Source organism: Semicossyphus pulcher, unplaced genomic scaffold (genome assembly GCF_022749685.1).
Source record: "Semicossyphus pulcher isolate SPU_LCO1_2020_fin unplaced genomic scaffold, fSemPul1.0.p SCAF_3, whole genome shotgun sequence".
Lineage (NCBI taxonomy): Eukaryota > Metazoa > Chordata > Actinopteri > Labriformes > Labridae > Semicossyphus > Semicossyphus pulcher.
The window spans coordinates 22,363,290-22,385,151 of record NW_027211704.1 but is presented as its reverse complement, the minus strand read 5'-3'; the positions used below and the strand labels follow the sequence as shown (position 1 = coordinate 22,385,151).

At 43.3% G+C, this 21,862-nt stretch overlaps 3 protein-coding genes across 3 annotated transcripts; 2 read left to right on the top strand and 1 right to left on the bottom strand.

Annotated features, from left to right (window-relative positions):
* The first annotated feature begins 96 nt into the window (after positions 1-96).
* Positions 97-4,187, top strand: aqp7 (aquaporin 7). Its single transcript, XM_069677600.1, has 6 exons — positions 97-477; positions 1,359-1,485; positions 1,588-1,725; positions 1,817-1,935; positions 2,025-2,242; positions 2,401-4,187. The coding sequence occupies exons 1-6, from the start codon at positions 340-342 to the stop codon at positions 2,585-2,587; spliced, it is 927 nt and encodes a 308-aa protein (XP_069533701.1). The 5' UTR covers positions 97-339; the 3' UTR covers positions 2,588-4,187.
* Positions 2,997-6,507, bottom strand: tpgs2 (tubulin polyglutamylase complex subunit 2). Its single transcript, XM_069677601.1, has 7 exons — positions 6,414-6,507; positions 6,221-6,300; positions 6,045-6,132; positions 5,769-5,909; positions 5,488-5,601; positions 5,194-5,357; positions 2,997-4,836 (listed from the first exon to the last, which is right to left on the bottom strand). Exons 1-7 carry the CDS (start codon positions 6,487-6,489, stop codon positions 4,618-4,620), a joined length of 882 nt encoding a protein of 293 aa, XP_069533702.1. The 5' UTR covers positions 6,490-6,507; the 3' UTR covers positions 2,997-4,617.
* A 235-nt stretch (positions 6,508-6,742) lies between these two features.
* kiaa1328 (KIAA1328 ortholog) lies at positions 6,743-21,838 on the top strand. Its single transcript, XM_069677598.1, has 12 exons — positions 6,743-6,806; positions 7,207-7,242; positions 7,351-7,625; positions 7,800-7,900; positions 8,094-8,209; positions 13,591-13,709; positions 15,330-15,697; positions 15,828-16,046; positions 16,190-16,282; positions 16,407-16,486; positions 16,736-16,844; positions 21,512-21,838. Exons 1-12 carry the CDS (start codon positions 6,752-6,754, stop codon positions 21,738-21,740), a joined length of 1,800 nt encoding a protein of 599 aa, XP_069533699.1. The 5' UTR covers positions 6,743-6,751; the 3' UTR covers positions 21,741-21,838.
* Positions 21,839-21,862: the final 24 nt, after the last annotated feature.

Genomic DNA, 21,862 nt, shown 5'->3' with positions numbered 1-21,862 from the left:
GGGGAGGGTCTGCCTGTGTGGGTGCGTGTGTTTGATACGTGGGTGCGTATCCAGGGGGGTTGGGGTTGAGCAGGGGGTTGGGTCACGGCTATAAAGTGTAAGCGGGCATGTGTGACAGAGACACACAAAGAGAAAGTGAGTGGAGTAGAAAAGAAGAGAGGCTTTAAGCAGGGGAGGAAAGAGGAGGGAAAAAGCCAGGGAGAGACTTTGTTTGTGGACTACTGTGTGACATGGGCCGCACCATATAAAGTCGTCTGAGGAAACCTGGACTGTTACATTTGCAAAATAAGGGAAGTAAAGTCAACAGTAAAGACGTAAAGAAGAAGAGAAGAAGAAGAGATGAAGGACTTGGCTCAGGTGGTAGAACTTGGGGTCTCTCAGAGGAAAGCAGTTAAAGTAACTCGACCCAGAGTTTGGCTGCAGAATGAATTCGTACGTGTGGGACTCGCTGAAACTCTTTGCACTTATGTCATGATGGTAAGAAAAAGTCCATTACAAAAGATGTCTATATGCTTTCACAACACTTGTAATGATGCATGATGAAAAATAGCCTCCTGACAAGTCACAGTGAGTCATGAATGAGCTTCTGTTTTGAACATTATGACACTCTTATCTGTGAAAGCCATATGCTATTAATTATTAATGTTATGTTCTTGACCCCGATAACATGCCCACTCTGTCAAATACAAGTTTCCCAGTCACATGACAGAGGTTGGGAGAGGGGATTGGTGGGTTCAAGTGGGTGAACCAGGAAATCTAGCGTTACTAGAGGAATGGCCAGGCAGTGGGCCACATGGAGAGGCTGCACAAGTCACATGTTTCCTGTCAGCTGTTACAACAAACCCTATACTTAGATCCCTGGTAGGAGTACATACAAACATACATGCATGCACCGCAAGCAAATGCTGAACACGGCACGTAGATAAGCATGTGAGTGCACACAGTCATGCAGGCGTTTCGTAATAAAACTTGCTGGGCTTTTACTTTGGTGAGCAGAGGTACTCTTGACCTAAATACTCATGACTTTAGCGGACCATGTGTTTCCTGTTTCCTGAATGAATGGCTGCAGTCATTCAGGGTCTGTTTTCCCCCCGTGCTCGGTCACTTTGGGTCACTGGGTTAAAGTTAAATGAGGGGAGAGAGTTCAGCTTATATCAAAAACAGTACCATAGTTAAAATGTATCTAAATTCATGCTTCACACTCTGACTGACTTAACAGGCACAGCTACATCTGTAAATTTTTCTTTCGCACTTCCTGTTTGCTGAAATGCTTTCCCTATTTCAATCTTTTCATGTATTTTGCTTTAATTTAATCTTCCGTGACCTTGCCCGTGCACCATTTCTGCTTCTCTGTTTAGGTGTTTGGCCTGGGTTCTGTGGCCCAGGTAGTTACAGGACAGGGAGCGTTCGGACAGTACATCAGCATCAACCTGGGGTTTGGACTGGGTGTTGCTATGGGGGTTCATGTTGGAGGGAAAGTCTCAGGTAAAAGAGCTGATCCTTGTGAACACAACCAAAAAGAATCCTTAAAAGTCATCACAAATCCCTGGCATCTGACTCATATTTCTCATTTTTTTGCTTCACCAGGGGCTCATATGAATGCAGCAGTGTCATTCACAATGTGCACATTTGGCCGCCTTGCGTGGAAGATGCTGCCTCTTTATGTTTTTGCGCAGCTATTGGGCTCATTTCTGGCCGCAGGGACGATTTATGCTGTCTATTATGGTGAGGGCGAACAAGACTTAACACCTAAGCATTTCTCCTTTTCTGTCATAAACCTAATAGTATCTGTTTTAAATATTGTTCCCATATGCAGAAGCTATACATGACTATTGTGGAGGGAACCTGACTGTTACTGGTGCAAAGGCCACAGCTGGCATCTTTGCCACCTATCCTGCACCCTACCTCTCCTTGCTGGCTGGATTCATTGACCAGGTAGTCATGAAAGTGGATTGAGGGATTACCAAATTGCTATCACCTGACTTACTCGGCACTCATCCTTGTTTCGATGCGATGTTTGCCAGGTGTTTGGCACAGCTATGCTGCTGCTGTGTCTGATGGCTCTGTCCGATCAGAAGAACAAACCGGCTGCAGCGGGCAACGAGCCGATCGCGGTGGGCCTCTTGGTGCTCCTCATTGGCATTTCTCTGGGCAGCAACAGCGGCTATGCCATCAACCCCACCAGAGATATCGCACCCAGGGTCTTCACTGCTATAGCAGGCTGGGGATCTGATGTTTTCAGGTAAACAGGAGGGATGTGATGTTGTTACGTGTCACTTTAACTCGGGGTGAGTTGAGGCAAAACCACTCTGTTAATAATTAAATGTTTATTTATCCCACACAGAGGACGAACCTGCTTTTGATCTACCAGCTCACACTTTTCTGTCTTTATCTGTGCAGGTCTGGAAATGGGTGGTGGTGGGTGCCTCTAGTTGCTCCCCCAATTGGAGGAATACTGGGTGCTGGGCTCTACAAGGCCTTGGTGGAGATGCACCACCCTCCACACTCGGATCAGGGTGAGGGGCTGTTGGAGGAGGAGACTGCCGCTCTGGAAAAACGAGAAAACAGTGCAAATGTATGTGTCTAAGCTCGCTCCCCCCTCAAGCTATGTAAAGTCAGTGTATCTCAAAGCTTTGAGGAGATCAAACATGCAGTAGAAACATTCCATGATGAAGAAGAGTCAAAAAATAGACCAAAAACAAATTGTTGGTTGGGGGACAAAAGGACTTAAAAAAAAAGGAACTGGCTCAAATAAGGAAATCTGAATATGTTGAACAACTATGTTGAGCAACATTTCGAGGATTTGTCTGTTTTCAAGATGAATAATTTCATCATCAGCGTTTGTCACGAAACCAGTTTCTGTGCTTGTTATTGACCGCAACACAAACAGTATAAAACATTAAAGGCTACGTTCCTAACCACGCTAGTTATGTTAACTAAAATAATACCAAAAGGCTATAAACTATTTTAAGGAATGAAAGGTGAAAAAACACTCAGTGGCTTATATTTTATTTTTAGAATATTGAGGCAATAGCAGCTGATAAAATGTTAAAATACACCACAGATATCACTCTGCTGTAAACAATCAACAGGACAGCACCAAGTTCAGAGAATGCAGGGAAAAAGAAGCTCCTCCTGTACATTGTACTTAAATACAACGTGTATCTTTTTGAAAATTAAATAGGAACAGTAGGAGTCGGCTCCTCGCAGCCTGAAAGGGCAGCAACACGACTAAAGATAACAAACATGTTCATCTTTCCAACAATTCAGTGCACAGCAGCCTAAAGCTAAAACGTGTAAATGCGTCTTAAATAACTTCATAGGAGCTCCAGGGGGCTCGAACTAAAAACTAGATCATAGATGTGTATTTAGTCCGCTCAGCAGTGTACTTTTGGCATCAAAATTACTCACAAATTCAATCTAAAAAATGCTGGAATATAGCATCCTCACATCAGGTCATTGGTGTGGAATCATTATACAAACATCCCTTTGAATAAACTCATTTTTTATGTTTGTGAGCTTCACAGAGGAACACAGGATCAGTGAGTAGCTTTTATCACTGAAGCCTAGCTTGATTGTTTATTGCCATTCAGATTATTAAACATTTCAGGTTCAGAGTTTGATGCATTCTTAAATGATAAAACATTACATACTGAAGCTTTGAGCGTCTGTGGAGAATTTACAGCAATTTCCACTGACGCTCAGTGTTGGGACTTGAACATTTAGAGGATCATGTGTTCAATTTCCTTCTTTTTTCTGTTATAGATACAGGCATTCAGTCATACAGCACTTTAACTGACCGACTGAAACGGTCACAGTATTAAGTCAATTCTTTACCTCCTGCGATCGTAGTCACATACACACAACTAGATTTGTTATTAGCTCATTCCCAGAATTCTTTTTAACGTTATGTATATTATTGTTGTATAATACATTCAAAATTGATATATTTACGGGGGGAAACCAAGCCTAGTGGTAACTACAGATGAAAAATGATACAGTGCCATTATTAAGTATTATTGGGACATAATTGGTTACAGCAGTGGTGCAGTATCTTACAACTGTATTTTTGCCGCTATGTCAACAGCACATGAACATACCGGTATTTTATGAGCTGGTTACCTTGAATTCACCACTAGATGTCACTAGTGATATACTGTTTTCAATGAGGCTTTGAAAAATAAATATTTGTGATAAATTGGTCTGCAAAGTCTCTTTTCTTCATCACTAACACTGATACGTGAAAGGTGAACAAATATGATCATCATAATGTTGACCACCCAAATGTTCTTCTTACCACCCATGCCTGGTAGGACGGACAATTTACTCATTCTGCATGAACCCTCCAACACACAAGCCACATTACAAACACCTGTTTACATGCCACATTACCTCCACAAGCTGGTACCACTACCAATCCCCTGGTTATGGATCTATTTAGACATGCAGTCCAAACTTTGTTATGATGGTATGCTCACATGGAGTGCCAAGCTGCTGACACACAGCCAGTTCAAAGAGTCCAACCAAAGACAGAATTGCTGGCAGTTCCTCTGAGCCACGTTGGATGTACAGACAGTGAAGTTGGTTGAAATGCTTGTTCTTGGATGCAAACATTTCTCACCGTTTGACACCAATGTGTCTTCCTGTGCTGCCCTGGCTCTTGGCAGTGCTGCCTGAGCTGCACTGTGCCGACTGCTTCTTCTTTGGGACGGGCGCCTTGGCTTTGCCTTTGAAGGCCTTTGTGGGATCCAGCTTGTTGAGATGGGAATCACCGGCAGGATCAGCAAAGCTGAGCTCACTGCTGAAAGTCAGTGGCTGGTACAGTGATGCCCACTGCTGTAGAGAGGGGAAGAAGAAGAAGTAAAAGAGGAAGCAGGAGAAGAAGAAGAAGATAACTTTAGGGACACATCAATGAAATAGCAAAACTGTCCTTAACCTTTGGTGTCATCTTGTTAGCATATTAAATCAGGCAACATTGTAGGACAAAAAATGCATTTTACACAGCTGAAATTACTTCAAGTGTAAAAAGTAAAAACTCCATAAAACAATTTAATACATTTAAATAAAAAACAGTTAAATTCTGACTGAAAAAAGACAGAAGGAAAAACATGTATTTCAGTAACTGAAAGTACTGCAAATGCTATCGAAACTATCACAAACTGCCTTTTAAAGAATGACTAGACACTTTGTTACCTTCGCCTGGGGGCTGGGGCCATACGGGGTGAAGGCATACTGCCACTCAGGCAGACCCAGGTGGGTGATCATCAGACGGTAGTAGGAGGTGAAGGTTGTTGTCAGAAGATGCCAGCATAGTGCGCGGTCAAGGAACCAAATTTCACTCTGCTGGGCTACAACACCTGGAAATCACAACAGAATAACAACAAAATTATATAAACAAAGTGTAATACTGATAGATAATATACTCATATCTTAATATTTTTTGGTTCGCGAACTCATTAAATGTGCAATTATGAATATAAACAACACCTGGAGTGCAGTTTTTGTAGACTAGGCACACTTTGCCGTTCCCACCACAGGAATCCAGCTCGAAGATACGGCTCCGGGAATCAAAATGGGGTGCAGCAGGAGCGTGCCTCGTCCCTGGCAAACAGCATTAACGAATCGTGAATAAATATTTACTTTCCAATCAACCTTTCATTAATTAGCCTGCTTTCTGCACAGCTGAGCACACAAACAGACTTAATCAAACTTGACGTGCTGTAATTGTTGAGTTAAGTCCACATGAAGATCTGACAGGTGATGGTTACCACTTTCTTTGTTGTTCTCCTCCCAGTCTAGGTCAGCCAGCGAGGGTGCATTGGGTAGAGAGAATAATGATACTGGCTGGAGCAGTGGGCACAGCCTGCCCACACTATTAACCATCATGCATCCTAAGGAAACACACTCATCTGAAAGACACAAAAATTAAGTGTTTAAGCTGTCAGAGTTATCATCTATCATTTAATCTCCAGTAGCAGCCTTAAATTTAATAGGACATTGTGAGAATTGTGTTGTTACAGACAGAATCTACTCTCTACACCTACTGTCTAATTTAACGCCCCAGGTTAGTGTAAATCCATCAGTTGTCAAGTAGAAATCGCGCAGGTCCTCTGGCAAAATACACGTGTTTTTCTATGGAAGAGATACAACAGGTTCATAATAAAACAAACATGTACAACCAGACAAAATTTTCTATGTATTTTAAGTGTCAAATTTTCACCTGTTCCCATGAAAGCAGGCTCCTCTTCTCAGCAGGCTCCCTCTCTACAAAACGCACATCGACTACACCAGGCATGTTCTCTGCCACAACAAGGACAAATTCATAAAATGAATGAACAGTAGGACATCAATCTGTTTGCTAGCTAACCTGAACGTTAGTTGCCAGTTTTAGAACAAAAAAACATGATACAAACCTAGTATTCGAGTAATACCAAGCGTCAGTCTTTCAGCAACACCTTTAAACGCTAAGCTTTCTTTTGTCTCTTCCATTTTACAGATTGCAATCACTAGTTTGCACAAAACCCTGGAAGCATCCTCTGCAGCTATCTGCAGCGTATCATTCACCTCTCAGCTGGCAACACAAACAGGAAGCGACAAGTGCAGCCATGACGCACGATTGACACATATTTTAGCCAATAGAAAACCGCCTTTACAGAGCACAACCAATTGGCTGTTAATTTGTAAGAGAAGGGCGGGGCTACAATTCCTTAGCAACGCTTGGCTCATTGGGAGTGGTGGCGGTTGTTTCAACATGGCGGCAGCAGCAACAAAAAGTGGAAATTCGGGGATATTTTGGATGAATGGCGGTATGCGTTCTTTTGCTAAAATACTTTAGGCCCATTGACCGTTACGCATTTATACGTACTCAGCAGAACGTTATAAAAGTGTTCCAAACACGTGCGTAGACGTTACTTCTGCGTCAGTGCTGAAAGTTATATGTGGGGAAGTGATACAGCTAACTTAGCTTCATGTAATTAACGTGAGTTAAATGAAGGGTGTCTTATCTTATTTGAGTTACATTAACATTATCTTTTTACATTGAAACTCGGTGGTAATAGTATTAATGCTGGTTGCCTTAACTAATTAGCTTGCTTCTGAACTGAACGTAATTCAAAGACCATCTGCAGTAATGTTACAATGCTTTAAGAAACTTATGTTACAACTGACTTAACTCTAACTTTAGTGCCTGACTTTTCTTTCGCACAGTGTCAGATGATGAGCAGCCATTGGTGTTTGTTCCCGGTGAGTCTCAGCAACATTGTTTGCAGAATTACTAACACAGTGTAAAAGAACTGCATGTACCTAATATACACATGGCATCTACTTCTGGCTCCCCATATTTTGTCTCAGGTGTGGATGAAAGGGTGAAGACTAAGACTCCTTTCAGCGTGGGACCAGGCAGCACCAGTACATCCAGTAAGAGAGGCACCAAGATGCCAGTCAGACGAGGCTCTGACTGCAAGAATGAGACCACACTAAAGACTGGTGTCAAGAAACAGGGTCACTTACAAAGTGAGCGCTCTGGGGTTTATACCAAGGAAAAAGTGTCAGTTCATTACACTGCTGCTGCAGCTACAGAGCACATGCCCTCTCCAGCACCTGGGACATTTCACCCCGCGACACAGGTAAACTATTGCTTTCTATGGGCTCTTCCCTCTATGTATGTAAGATACATTTTTGAATAAGGAGAAGAGCTTATAGATTATGTGAATTCTTGTTAAAACAAGTCAAAGTGTATTCAGGCTGACTTAATTTCAATATTAGTATCTTCTTATACCTGCAAACCATTCTTTGCACAGGTGATCTGTGAGACTAGCAGAGCTAAGAGCCTGGTCTGTTTGAAAGACCTCTGTCCTGAAGATAAACGCCGGATTGCAAACCTCATTGAAGAACTAGCCAGGTATTATATATACCACCGAACCCTTGGATAGACAGTGTTTAAAATTTTAGGAATTCATGAACGGAACAATTTAATGTGACACCTCATTGAAATGTTACATTTTGAATGCCTGTATCTTTTCATCCATTGTTGCTCTTTGAATGCATAATTTAGAAACACCTTCCCTTTAACACAGTGATTTGGTTTTCTCCAGGGTGAGCGAGGAGAAAGAAGAGTCAGTGCAGCGTCTGAAAGATGAACAGGAAACTTTTGAGCGCAAGATCCAGACGCTGGAGCAACAGAATGTGATCATAGCACATGAGAGGGAGAGTATCCTTTTTGCAGTGTTGGGGGAGGTGAAATGTTTTGTTTGTCATATAGTTTTGTCAATGAAATGGAAGGGCATTTAATGTGCTGTGGCAAATAGCAGTATGTGGTAAAAGATGAGTAGTAAATGAATGCACATGGCCCAAAGCGTTTTAAATTCCTGGAACTCCTCAGTAGTTGTTATAAACACGTTCCAGTGAACATATCTTTGGTCAAAGGTGTAATTAAGCTTTGTTGTGTGTTGATTAGTTATTGGAAAACGGGGATGCGCTGTTAGGAGGAAACCGTTAAGATTTCAGAGTATGAAAGTTTTATCAATTTGGTAATTGATACGTAGATGTTTTTTTAATATATGCACTTAGCATCCTATTTTAAAATTGGGCTGATGGTGCTTAAAGGAGCAAATCGCCCCTGAAAAAAGCTACTGTCAATCAAAGCTGGGGTTCTCTGTTGTCAATAGAAGCAATAATATTTGAAATAGGCCCCATAGCTGTGGAGAAAGTTGTACAAACAGCTCGTGGTTTGGCCAATTCTACATTCCTACAACACCCAGCATGCATTGCGCCCCTCCCTCTCAAAAGAATGGCCCAGCAAGAGACGCTGGAGTGAAATACTACCGTTTTCGCGGCAGACAATGGGTCAGAGCGGTACAGAATCCGAAATACGACAAGAATATACCGGTGGATCGTCTGAAAAATCTTTGGCTCTGCATTTCAAACCTGACGATTTTGAACGAGACATGACATCGGAGGTGGGCGTCCTAGATTGAGGAAGTGTAGTTTAACAAGCTCCCTGGCCTCGTTTAACGTAGTCTGGCTTAAGATGGAGTAGACTTTCCAGGGCCCATTGGAGAAGCGGATAGTGTCCTACAAAGGGACAGAGCAAAATGGAATATTTTCATAATGGCATTAGCTCCCCATTATGGCATTATAGGACTGAGGTTGAAAATCAGCGAACTGGCCCTTTAAGTAGGGTATGGTGGTGCAGTTCCATCATTTCATTATTTGAACAAATCCCTGGAGAAAACATCGTTGACCAGAAAAAAGTGGTGCAAAACGCTGAACACACCCCAAGCAATTTAGCCCAACTTCAACTTAAAATAAATAATTAAAAAAACGGTTTTATTTGGCTTTAATAAAAAAAATGGTTGCACATCCCTGTAAGACTAAGGAGCACAAATAATTAATTGAAGGAGATATGATTCCTTTGTCTTATGTGCTCGCTATAACAATCCATAACAAACTCAGCAGGGGGCAGTGTTGTCTTAGCTAAGGCTAGGAGCAGCATTTGGCCATGAGCCTTAAATTTGATACAAAGACTGAGAAATAGAGCAGATTCATTTAAATTATTTGATGCCTGCTGCAGTTGTCTTTTGCAAGTGCTTGTAGCTTATCCGCTGTTGTGTACAGAATCAATTTCATGGTTGGAGCCATGGCCCGAACAATCTAAATCATCTTATCATCCAAGGATGAATTTGGATTTTTACTGAGAAGACTACAGGGTGTGCTTTCCCCAGCATGTGTTTCTGTAACCCTCCCTGAATGTTGAAGAATAGCTTTTAGTTTCTTCCTACAAAATAAGATCAGTTTGTTCACGAGCTGATTCTTGATTGTCCAGCACGAGGATCAGAGTAACAGTGTCGGTATGATGTTAACTGCACCCCACATACTGTCTTCATAACAATTCTGCTCAGGTCAAACCACAGCATTGCCAGCAGTCAATTTAGGTTAAAACACTGCGAAATATGAAGAGTAATTGACCCGGCTGGTAAATTGCACGATTGGCAACGGCGGCGGGGAAAATTAGGAAAGCACAACTCAATTAAAGGCACTTTGGCTCGGAGACTTGGCATTTACACCAAACTTCTAAACTCCATTAAAAAGGTATTTGAGTGGAAAAAGTGCGAGGATCCAAGCACCTCAGGGGGGATAACGTAGTCTTTTTAAAGTGCATGCAGGAGTCATAGAGGCTCCTCTCAAGCAGAAGGTTCCGGCACTTCTCTGAAAGGTTAAGGAGACACCAAAGGCAAACACACTGAACGAGAGTCTTGTCAAGTTTAATTCCATTACGCCCCAGCTTATCTTATCAAACCAAGATTCAGTGTTGTCAGGGGTATAAAGAATGCAGGAATATACCATAGCCCCAAGCCACCGGGGATGAGAGGGAAACAGTACCCTTGATATTCTGGGCGTTCAGCTGACATTTAGAACAGCAGGACTGAATTTGTGTTTCAGATAGGAAGGATGCCTTTTGTACTTGAAGGCATGTTGGCGTGGGCTGAAGTCAAGGTGGCGTTACTAACGCGATGCATCGTTCTACTTGTTGTATCCGGATCAAGGCACAGCAGGTGCTTCAGCTAATGCCATTTATTCAGTTGAAACAATTGAAGGGAATCCTGAGGCCATGGAGAGAGGAGAATAACAGCCCTGTTAGGAAATGTCACTGAAAAATGCTACATGTTGTGATAGGGGATTGCCACAGCCAAACCCATTTATACCCTCCATAGTTTGTGATGGATGATATTCACAATGTGGAAATCTGGTATTGTAAAAGGTGGGGGTGGTGATAAGCACGCATCAGAAGATAGTTGGAGAATTCTTGGCTCTTTGTCTCTTTGCAGATCAAACTCCTAAAAGTCTTTTGATATCTGCTGTCTGGGCTTCCTCATGTTCTGGTTTAGGGGTTGTGAATCTGTTCTTTTATTCTAGGAACAAATGAAAGCCATAGTAAAGCCTTGTACTGTAGACAAGGCTTTACCAAGATGACTGCAGATACAGCTTAGGAATTTGGTAAATGCTGCAGTTTTGACTGGTTGAGTGAGGAATGTGTTTGTTATGTGATAGAACTTCATAGTAGGAAAATGTGTATCCATGAAAAGGTTTGTTAAGAATACATGAACACTGAGCGGCTGTCACTTTCATGCTACACTTTAGCATTGTAAATAAACGTCTGATGCTTTCGTGTAGGATTCCTGTAATTGTTGACTGAAACAGTTTCAACGCTTAATTGAGTATAATAAAATCTAATTGAGCCAATCGCGGGCTTGATGTGAAATTAATAATGCATAATGCATCGAATCTCCACTAAAAGAGTCCATCGGGTCGTTGTAAGCAAACCTTTACTACGTATTGTGTGGAGTTTTGTTGTTGTGATATATTCCTTACACGCAAGATCATTTGTACAGATGTGATTTGTTAGATTTAGCAAGCACTACTTTGTTTGTGTTTACAGAACAGCTCTTACATTAGAGTTGTGATGTGAGTGTTGAACGTGGCTGAGGATATTTGGTCTTCTGCGTGTTTGCTCTCAGGATTTTAGAGGCATTTCCAACATAATTATTAGCTGACGTGCAGAGTTATTTATTGCCTTATTGTGTGACTTGCGCTCATTTCTCTTGTTCAGATTCAGGAGTATTGAGGCAGTTATGTAAACTGTCTTCTTCTATTAATTCCCTGTCATTGCTTTCTTACACACACATTCATACACATCAGTCTCCGCCCCCGTTCCTCTCGCGCTCCTGCTCAGGCTCAATCTGTTTGGCACAGTGAGCTAAAGCAGGCTTTAAAATATTCCCCCCTCCTGTGCAAATTTGTTCCACCTTGAAGTGGATTTCATTATTTCATTTGAGCCGGGGCCTGACAGGGAAGTGAATCATTTTGACAGGCCCTGTCTGAAGCTTCTTCAGCCCAAGCCCTTGATTTTGAGTATTTTTGGGAGCAGGGGGAGGGGGAGGAGTAAGTCATTGTTGGCACTTTAAGGCTCTAATGTAAACTAGGGGCTTGCAGAGTGCTTGGCCCCCATTGGCCGACGTCCAAAGCTGTGGAGGAAGCATGTTTAGTGGGGCGACAGGCCGAGAGGTGGAATCTTATCAGTGTCGCTCCACGCGGTTCAGATTACCTTGCGCTTACTGTCCAGTGACTTTGTCAGCCTGTGAACACATTAACACACATTAGCTTCATTTTCGGTCTTGGGATGCTGTGATGCTGTGTGTTGATACAGACTTCATGTGTTTATTGTGCTCTGTGGATCTGCACCATTAAGGATTTGTGTTCCAGTGCACCATGCTGTTTATTTATGTCTATTAGGAAACATGTTTTTAGTTTGAGAAATGATGTGTTATGGTGGAAAATATGAGCCGTATGCTGTTTTTTTCGACTCAACATAATTCTCTATCTTGGACTGAGGTATAAACATATTCAGTATCTCCCCTTCCAGACTTATATTCATACTGCATAAATAGACCCACCAGCACAGGTTTACATGATGTGATGTCCTTGTGATGTCCTTAAGCTTCCCATATAGAACTACTTCCATAAACATTATCAGCGCAGCGATAGGGGGGCCTTAGGTAGATGAAAGGTTTCCTCACAATTTCCCAGTGTTTACGGAAGCCGCTGCACTGCATTTGTCTGGGGTCTGGTCCTCAATTCAAAGTCGTCCCCGCTTTCTTCTCCGTCCCTCTGTTTCATTTCCACAAACTGATTGAAGTCCTCTAACAACCAAAGTGTTTTCTTATGGAGTGTTCCGCCAACTATTCCTTCAATAAGACTCTGCTTTGAACTTTGATTTTCTCTTTAAATGGAGTTTTTTTTTTTTTTTCAAACGAATGCTGAGAAACTCATCAGCTGAGGGAGCGGGGCCACCATCATAAAAAAGATATGGCCTAGAGGAACACACTTTAAGGTCAGCTCGAGCGAGGAGTGTGTGTACTTCGTGCCTCGTTGTAGTTTTTGTGTGCAACTTATTACTGTTCAGGTAGGGAGTGTGTTTCTCTCATGTCTCGCTGTGTTTGCGCGTGTACTCGAAAGAGTCAGACCGAGGTTGATTATTGGAGGTGTGCGAGTGTGTCTGTGTGTAGTCTCTTCATTCTCATGCTCATTATCTTTGTATGTGTCAGTGTGGTGTGGGGCTGCCACTGTCATTAGTTGGCTCCTGAGGCGCAGCAGTCGTTCCGCTCCAGATTAGTTTTCTTGTGTCTGCCAGCTCTCTGTCTGGCAGATAGCCTGGCACGGCACTGCCCAGCTCAGCTCGACACAGCTTGGCCCGACCCAGATGGTGAAAGCTCTGTGCCACAACAACAACTTTGATTTTGCTGGCCTCCTCTCCAACTCAGTTTTCAACTTTGCTGTTTGTTCTCTCTACTTTTCTGCTCCAATGTGTAATTGATTGCAGAAACTAGGGTTTAATTCAGATTGTCAGTCTAACTCCAGCATCTGTCTTTTTTGTTGTCGCATAGGAGAACTTTCTGTTCTCTAAAATTGCTTTTGTGTGCAAAGTTACCTTCTCAGTAGAGTCACACTGTGATTTCATTCCTGTAGAATGGTTCTGTTATTTTGTAAACTTGCTCTTTAACTTTGTTAGTTTCTTAACCCCTGGTCCTCCAGGCCTGCAGCAGCAGTACAAAGAATGCCAGGAGCTGCTCGGGCTCTACCAACAATACCTTTCTCAGCAACAGGCGAAACTAAACCAGTCCATCGCACAGCTCAGCCAGGCACAGAGCAAGGTAAGGTTTGGGATAGAGTGGGGGCTAGGCTGTAAATATACATCGATCGGCCATAACAATATGACCACTGACAGGTGAAGAGAATAACATTGATTATCTTATTACAATGGCACCTGTCATTAGTTGGGATACTTTAGGCAGCAAGTCTGTAATCAAGTTAAGCATCGCAGTTTGTTGTGTATGGTGCTGCATAGCCACAGACCGGTCACGGTGCCCATGCTGACCCCTGTCCACCACTGAAAGCGTCTACGATGGGCAGGTGAGCATCAGAGCTGGACCACGGAGCGATGGAAGAAGGCGGCCTGGTCTGATGAATCAAGTTTTCTTTTACATGGATGGCCGGGTGCGTGTGTGTCGCTTACCTGGGGAAGACATGGCACCAGGATGCACTATGGGAAAAAGGCAATGTGGAGGCAGTGTGATGCTTTGGGCAGTGCTCTGCTTGGGTCCTGTCATTCATGTGGATGTTACTTTGACACGTACCACCTACCTAAACATTGTTACAGACCAAGTACACCCCTTCTACGGATCAGGGCTGTTTTGGTGGCAAAGGGGTGCCAACACAATATTAGGCAGGTGTTCATAATGTTATGGCTGGTCAGTGTATATGTTATAGTGAGTACATCATGTAGTGTAACATGATTTGCCTGTGCCATGTACACGGAACCCTTACGCTTACTATCTGTCAGAAAACATGCTGCGGAAACATAAGCAACCGCACACAGTCCCATGGCAATGTATCATAATAAATCAAACCAGATAACAGATGAGAGTCCACTTCAGTCACTGCTTCGATATGAATTCAACATAGTGAGAACTCTCTCAAGGTGACCCTTCAGAAGCAAAGATGCCTCTCTGGCTTCAGCCTCTGCGAGAAAAGATGACTTGGCCAACCTCTTTGTCCCGCGGTGGCTCTGAATAATGTGTGTTTGCTTGCTCTCTGACCCTCAGCAAATTAGTCACAGTCTCTTCCCCAGTCAACTATTAGATGAGCTTTCCTCCTTATGTTTATCTCATAATGTTCCTGACCTTGGCTTACCTGCCTGTTATTCTCAGTTGAATATTGTCCTCTAAATCTTGTGGCCACTGTCCAGTTTCCACTTTTGAAGGATGATTTGCAATTGTGTTGCTGTAGACCCAGCCGTCCCTTACACCACAGAAGCTGCGTAGTGAAAGCAGCAGCAGAAGCCTCCGTCGGTGTCTACACAGGATGTTTTCAGGCACAGTACTGCTGTACGTGTCATTTGTGTTTTGGCAGCCCTCAGAGCCCAACACACAATTACTGTAGTTCAGAGCGTAAAATGGAAGAATGTCGACTTGAGGGCTGAAAATATGCAGCAGGTCAGGGTAACCCACAAAGAGTGCAGGTTATATGTTGGCTTTCATGGAACAGCTCTTGTAAGCACACAGGGAAAGCTTTTAATGCATTTTGCAACATGAGCAAATTAGGCTGGTTAGTGACTCCGATTTCTGTATTGGTAACTTTCCATTGGTGGCTCGGCTCTACATTAGGGTTTTATGGAGCGTTCGAACGTTTTTGGCTGAAATACTCCATCAATTTTTCAGAGGCTTCCCAAATTGGCCGAAATGCATTAATTGTACTCTTTGTTCTCCGTCCAGGTGCTCAGCAGTGAGGAAGCCCCCAGCAGAGCTAATGGCTCACTCTTTGATGGCTCCTACCTCAGCTTTGCCGCCGCTCGAGCACATCAGCCTCAAGTGACCAGGAGTGGTGGTGGAGGAAGAGGAGCAGTGCAAAACTATAGCAACTCTGACTCTCACTCCTGTGTCAGTGAGTTTAGTCCAACCGATGGTGCAATCAGACAGCATAGGAGTCAGAAAAGTGAGTGCAGGGAGCCTCACATCAGATGTGTGCACTGCCCAGGCAGTGGTCAAGACAGCGGCTACGGAACACAGCAGAGGAGAGCTGATAATGGCTCTCGTCTTGGGAATGACCTACACCACACCTTTGACCAAAATGAGAGTGAAAGGTACAGTTTATACAGGCGTTATCTATCCTCCAAATCTACCCTCCTGTAGTTTGAAATCAATTCATGCATTTTGTCAAGACACGCATAAGAGGAATGTTATTAAGCAAATGAAATGCTTATTTACACAAAGGCTCCACAGTGGGAATGCCATTGGCTCAGAGGCCAAAGAAGCCCTGGCCAGGCCTCAGCTGGGTCATGAGGACTGGGAGGAGAAGAGACACCAGCTGCTGCTGCAGAAGATGCAGCTGGAGATGGAGCGAGAGAAGCTGCAGGCACGGCTGGCTGAGCAGGAGGAGAGGCTCAGCAGACAGAATCAGCAGCTACTCCAGTCCCGCCTCGATTACAGCAGGTCGAAAACAAAAGCTTTCTTACTGACATTTTTGAGGCCTGAATTATTGTTTTTTAGGTTCGATACCAGTTAAGTGTCTGTCTGTTCTTGCAACTGGCAGAACGTCCATCTATTTTCTTTTCTGCTCTTTATTTGTTCTGTAGGTTTCAACAAACTAAATCAGATCTCAGCAACTCAAAATCTAGAAGTGGAGATCCACAGCCTACAGCTCCCTCCCACCAAGATTTACCCTCTAGGTAAAAAAAAAGTATTCTGGTAGACAGGAAGACAAACTCTTAAACAACGCCTACTTTAGTGAGATACATGCTAACTCTCTCAAATCCGTGAAAGCACTGAGCATCTTGTGTCTGTGGTCGACAGTGTGTGTGAAGAACCAGAGGAACATCCCGGAAGACAGAGCTTGCATGAAAAACCTTCACAAACTCTGAACCATGGCAACGGTGAGCTTTAACTCTCAATGTTTCAGAATTATGTTATATGGTCTACACAAAGATGAACATATCACGCTGAAGACTGTCAAGAATTGCATTTTCTTGGATGCGTATTTATTTTAGTACCTTAACTTGCATCTAAAGCTTTGCAGTTCTGTTTATCATAATGGTCATTTTTCAGACTGTCTTTCCAGAGTTGCTTTCAGTGTGGATGCTTTTGCTTTTAATATATCCCTCCTATGTTGCATTTGTCAACAGAGGCCCCGGTGCAGTCCAAACAGGACATGGCTACATCTCCTGCTAAGTCTCCTGCAACCTTTAATAAACCCACCTCAGTGTCTGTGATCCAAAAGACCCCTGAAGCCAGGTAACACATCTGTACATCACTTCAGCATTAATATAACCCTAATAATAGCAATAGCCCTACTGCATAAACAGTAAACATAGATAATAGAGCTAGACGAGTAGAATTAGTTCGCAGGAGAACAGCCCGTGTGCCCACCAAAAGAGAAGACTGCTCGTTGAACAATGAAAAACAGCACAGTTAAGCACTTGAGCGATGCAGTATCCAAAGGGGACAAATCTTTTATCAGTGCTGGTTTGAAATTCTTAATAGGTCTTTCTTCAGGACTTACTAGGGCATCGTCACTGCAGGAAGGTCTGAGTGAGTATTCTGTGGGCTACTTCTGTCCTTTGTGAGACACTGGGAGGATTTTTTCCGACTGTCTGGCTGCAGGATTTTATTTGTTCTCTCTGGCCTTCTCAGACAATTGATGTTATTTCCTCTAGTTGTAAAGAAGTGTCACTGATATTGAAACCCGTAGATATGAGACATATAAAAAATGTATTAAGCTCGTCCTGGGCCTGTAGTTGCTGCAGTGTTAGAGGCTGAATTATGTCCTTTCTTAGTCCAGCTAACTTTTCGAGCTGTGAGAAGCTAAATGAAGCTTTTTACTGGGCTAGCTTGCGCTGCGGCCGGCCTGTCAGGAGACATGCTGCGTTCCATTAGTCGGCCTAGCAGGGACCCTGCAGCAGGTGTAATTGAACAGACTTCTGGATGCACACACTGCCCTCCCTTCTCTCTCTGCCACAGTAATGAGACAGAGAAAGCACAGAGAGGGAGAGATGTTAAAAGTGTGTTTGAGGGTGAGTGAGGGGTGAGAGAATCGGATAAAGTGAGAAATGGGAAGCGAGGAAAGTTAGAACAGGTTGAGATGGATGGAAATGGAAATGGTGAGAAAGACGCAAGAAGGGAGAGAGGTTTTAAGGACAGGAATGAATCACTGAGTGCGAGCATTAGACTTCCCTAAAAAGGAAAGGACATTCATTACCTATTTTCCTCCACCCTTATACCGAATGGTAATTAACCTGACTGTGTGACGTCTAAGCGGTTGCTGTATGTGTGTGCATGTACAGGTGTGCATTTGCCTGCCTCTGGGTGAGGACTTTCTAGGGAATTAGAACAAAAAATCAGCTCCTGAAAAGCAATTTGTAACAATGCTGCTGCAGATCTTTATATATTCTTTTAAATGATTATTCTTAAAGTCTGACTTAAATAGACAGAACGGCCACTTTGTCCTAAATTATAATTCCTCAAAACAGCTCAAAGTTTACAACTTCAGATGTGTAACTCTTAAACAAAGCAGTGCCTGGTCCACGTTGAACTGTGAGCTCCAGCAGATACCCATTAATTCCAGCAGGGGACGGCGGGTATCACATCTTATTACCATCCATTTACACCTCAAAAGCCTATTAAAATAGTTGGACTCTTAGCTACACACAGGGTTTCTTTTACTACCAGTAATGAGAAGTCTGCCTCTGAGATTCCTTTTGTGGTTTTATTGCACCATGTATTTTTCTTGTGCATATCTTCAGATAGTGGTGATGCTTTGGTAATCCACTGATTTGGATTAGATGTGTGTTTTTACCAGAGGAGATAAATACAATACTGTATGGTTTGGTATTTAACCTAAGACGTTGCCCAAACACTTTGAAGGTTGTGAAGGTTGGGGGGGGGGGGGGGGGTATATGCTAATTTCAAGCTTCATATTTCACTCTGATACCTGTGGAGTAGCTTAGCATAATTTACAGTTTAAAAAAAACTCCTGATTTTTCTCACCCTGGTGCTCTGTGCAGGCCCTCATACAGCCTCTGCATGAAATGACTCAGTCAGCTCTGTCCCTTTAAGAAACCCTGCCCCTACAAGCCCACTTTCTTCTGATTGGCCAGCTCTCCGAAGCCTGCTGAGGCGGCACTTTGTGACGTCACAAAGTGCAGCATGTCTAAAAAACTGAACCTGACGTTCATAGCAGCCTGCAGACTTTTTTACTAAGGGATTACTCCAACTTACCTCTACCTACAGATTTGAACTTCACTCCAGTTAGTTTGGACATCCAACATTTTAACATTATATACATGTCTTAAAATGTGAAACAGCATAATACCCCCTCTTTATTTTTTGTATGTAACAAACTGTTCAAAAACACAATGCTAGGCTGGTAAGCAAGATGAAATAAAACAGCTTTCTTCAGTAAAGGAAAGTCTACCTAGTAAGATTCAGCATGTTACCTGAACCTCTCTCTTTTACTCGACAACAACATGCCCCCTTGTGACCACCTAATCTTAACCAATTCAATCTTGATGTGCAAATTGCAAAACGAAGCTGGGGTTAACATTAAGTGACCTTCTTAATCCTTTCATGAATCCCGTACTAGTTAGTAATGAGACAGTTCCAGCGCACCCCACCCATCTCATCTCCATCCTTCCTGCCATTGCCCGCCTGCTATTGATTGGCTGGGAAATTGACATGCGGGATATACGCAGTGGCCATTATAGGTTTTTTATCTTACTGTTTGGACTGCAAATGAAAAGGGGCGCCGGGGCGAGACGGCTATCTTTAATGAAAGAGAGGAGCCAAATAAGCAGTGAAAGTTACGAGTGGGAGGAAGGCGATGGGGAGCATGGGCAGAGGAGTTTGTGGAAATTTTATCTGGCCTTACAGAGCCAGAATTGGTGCACTGGGAAAATGAAGCCCAAAGGTTTCTATTACACTGAGAAAAGTACACTTCTATATGTGTTCAAAGGACTTAGAAAGTATTTGGAGGGAGTTTAACCACCACAGGACCTCTCTCATTTTTATATACATGCTCAAAGATACAGAGAATTCTTTAATTCATTGAAGAGCGTGTGTCGTAGCTATAAAATCCTGTCAGAATCAACTCTCTGTAGTAACATTACACTCTCCAAGGCTTCTTTTTGTTCTACTGCCGGGCACAGAAGATTGAAGTATTTAATAGTACTTTAATGTTGGCAATGCAGCATCTCGAGCTGCTGTCAGAATGACCCAGCATCCCGGGCTAAAGCTTCTCTTTCCCTCTACGATGACGGAAACTTGTATTCCTGCGACTGTTGTCCGTGCTCTTTTCTGTATGCACGTATCAGTAAAATAGATTTGCCAGGACTCCCGGGGGGGAAATTAATATTGAGCAGCAATTCACAACTTTGCCTCGCACAAACTGGAGCCAAGAAATGAAGTTCTTTGTTAGACTGTGTGCCCCTCTGAAAATTCATTCGCATTCTCCCTGGCCCTCGTTGCAATCTCTGTGCCACCTCCCCCCCCCCCTCACCCTACCCTCTACCACTCCCCCACCTTTCTGCCCAAACTGTACCCCTACCCCCCGCGCTCCCCTTGTTATAGATTGTGACCGCTGGTAAGTGATGCATTATTCATTACCAACATGTCGTTTGTTGATGGATGGCTGTTTGAGAGCCCTGTCCGTTAAATAAATCAACAAATAAAAATGCAAATTCTCACATTTCGAGAGAAGGAACCCAGCCAAAGTCCCTCCCCCACATTCCCTTTCTGCCTTCCTCTCCATCCCCTAAGCCACACTCGCTTCCAGTCTCTCTCTTACAAGCACACACACGCACAGAGTCGCTCATGTTCTCTCTTTCGCCTTTGCTGTTGACAGGCAGGAGACCAAATGAGGAAGACAGATTTACTTACTTGAGCTTCACTCTTTTTTTCTTTGGTTATCATCCCTCAGCCGACTTAACCCTCATTCACTTTCTCCCCTCGACACTCAAACATGTGCATACATTACTTCATGTTGAAGTAAAATATCGCCTTTTTAAAACTTTGCAGCTCCTGATCTGTGCTGCCCCGAGTTGGTTTGAAAACACGACATATCAAGGTCTATAGTTACGTGTGGAGGAACACAGATGCAGCCTGATTGGAAGTTCCACCAGTGTGTCTGTCTGCTGACCACCCACATGCATATCAACAAGTACACGCCAAAGATCACCCTTACCTGGGAGAGCTGTGTGCCGAGCCGCGCGATGCAAATCGATGCAGTTTTAAACGAGCAGAGAATTATGTTAGCAACATCAGTGGAGCGTGCTTTAAAGAATTCATGTTTTGTATCTGGAATGGCCGTCGTTCGACTGTGTATACACTGAATAATTTATCAAGCCAGCCAGACTGAGGGATTGAATCTCTATTAGCTTAATCTCCCCCGTTTTGGTTTATTTATTTCACTGCACATTCCCTCATTTCTATTCCAGGGGAGAAAGCACCGGGTCCTCTCCCTCTTTTTCTCTCACACCTGCAAGAAACTGTGTTTTTCTGCCGGGACGCCCCAGTGGTTTTGACTTGTTAAGGCTGCTTGTTAGGGTTCAGTAGACACTTCAGCAAGACAGATTTTGTTAACACGTCGAAGAGAGATTTGCTTTTATATTGTCTGTGTTAACAAGTGAAAGGTGAATGGCCAATATTTTAGGAGTAGTGTTGTGCTGCTTTAGCCTTGTGCATGCCTGATGACGTGCCCTGGCTTGCACCCTCTCTGCTTAACATAAAGCGCATGCATGTTACTGGACGTCTGGATTTTGTTCAGCACAAGAATGCTCATTTACAACTTACCCTGTCCACAGGGCACCAAAAAATATAGCAATGCAGCCTGTATTCGCTCTGAGGTCATATGAAACTAAATAGACAGACACAACAAAAACCTCCCAAAGTTTTACTTCTCTTTCCAGGTCGGACTTCTCTGTGGTCGAGTTATTGGATATCTTTACTCCCGTCTCTGCGCCTGAGTTAAGCAAGCCGTCCACTCGGAGGCCCAAAACCTCGCAGCGCGGGCCGGCCCTCGCTGCCCCCAAACCAGTGGGCAGAACCCTGCGTACCCCTGCTGGCTCTTACCCTCAGCATGCCCAGCAGGACCTGGAAGAAAGCCAAATACTGGAGGATATTTTCTTCATTTGCTGACAAAGAATCAGGAAAATCCAGTCATTGACTTTTTCTTGCTTATAATTTTCATTTGACATTCTGCCTGAGAATGATCATGAAGTTGTACTCTTGTTATACTGTGCTTTTAATACAAATAAACA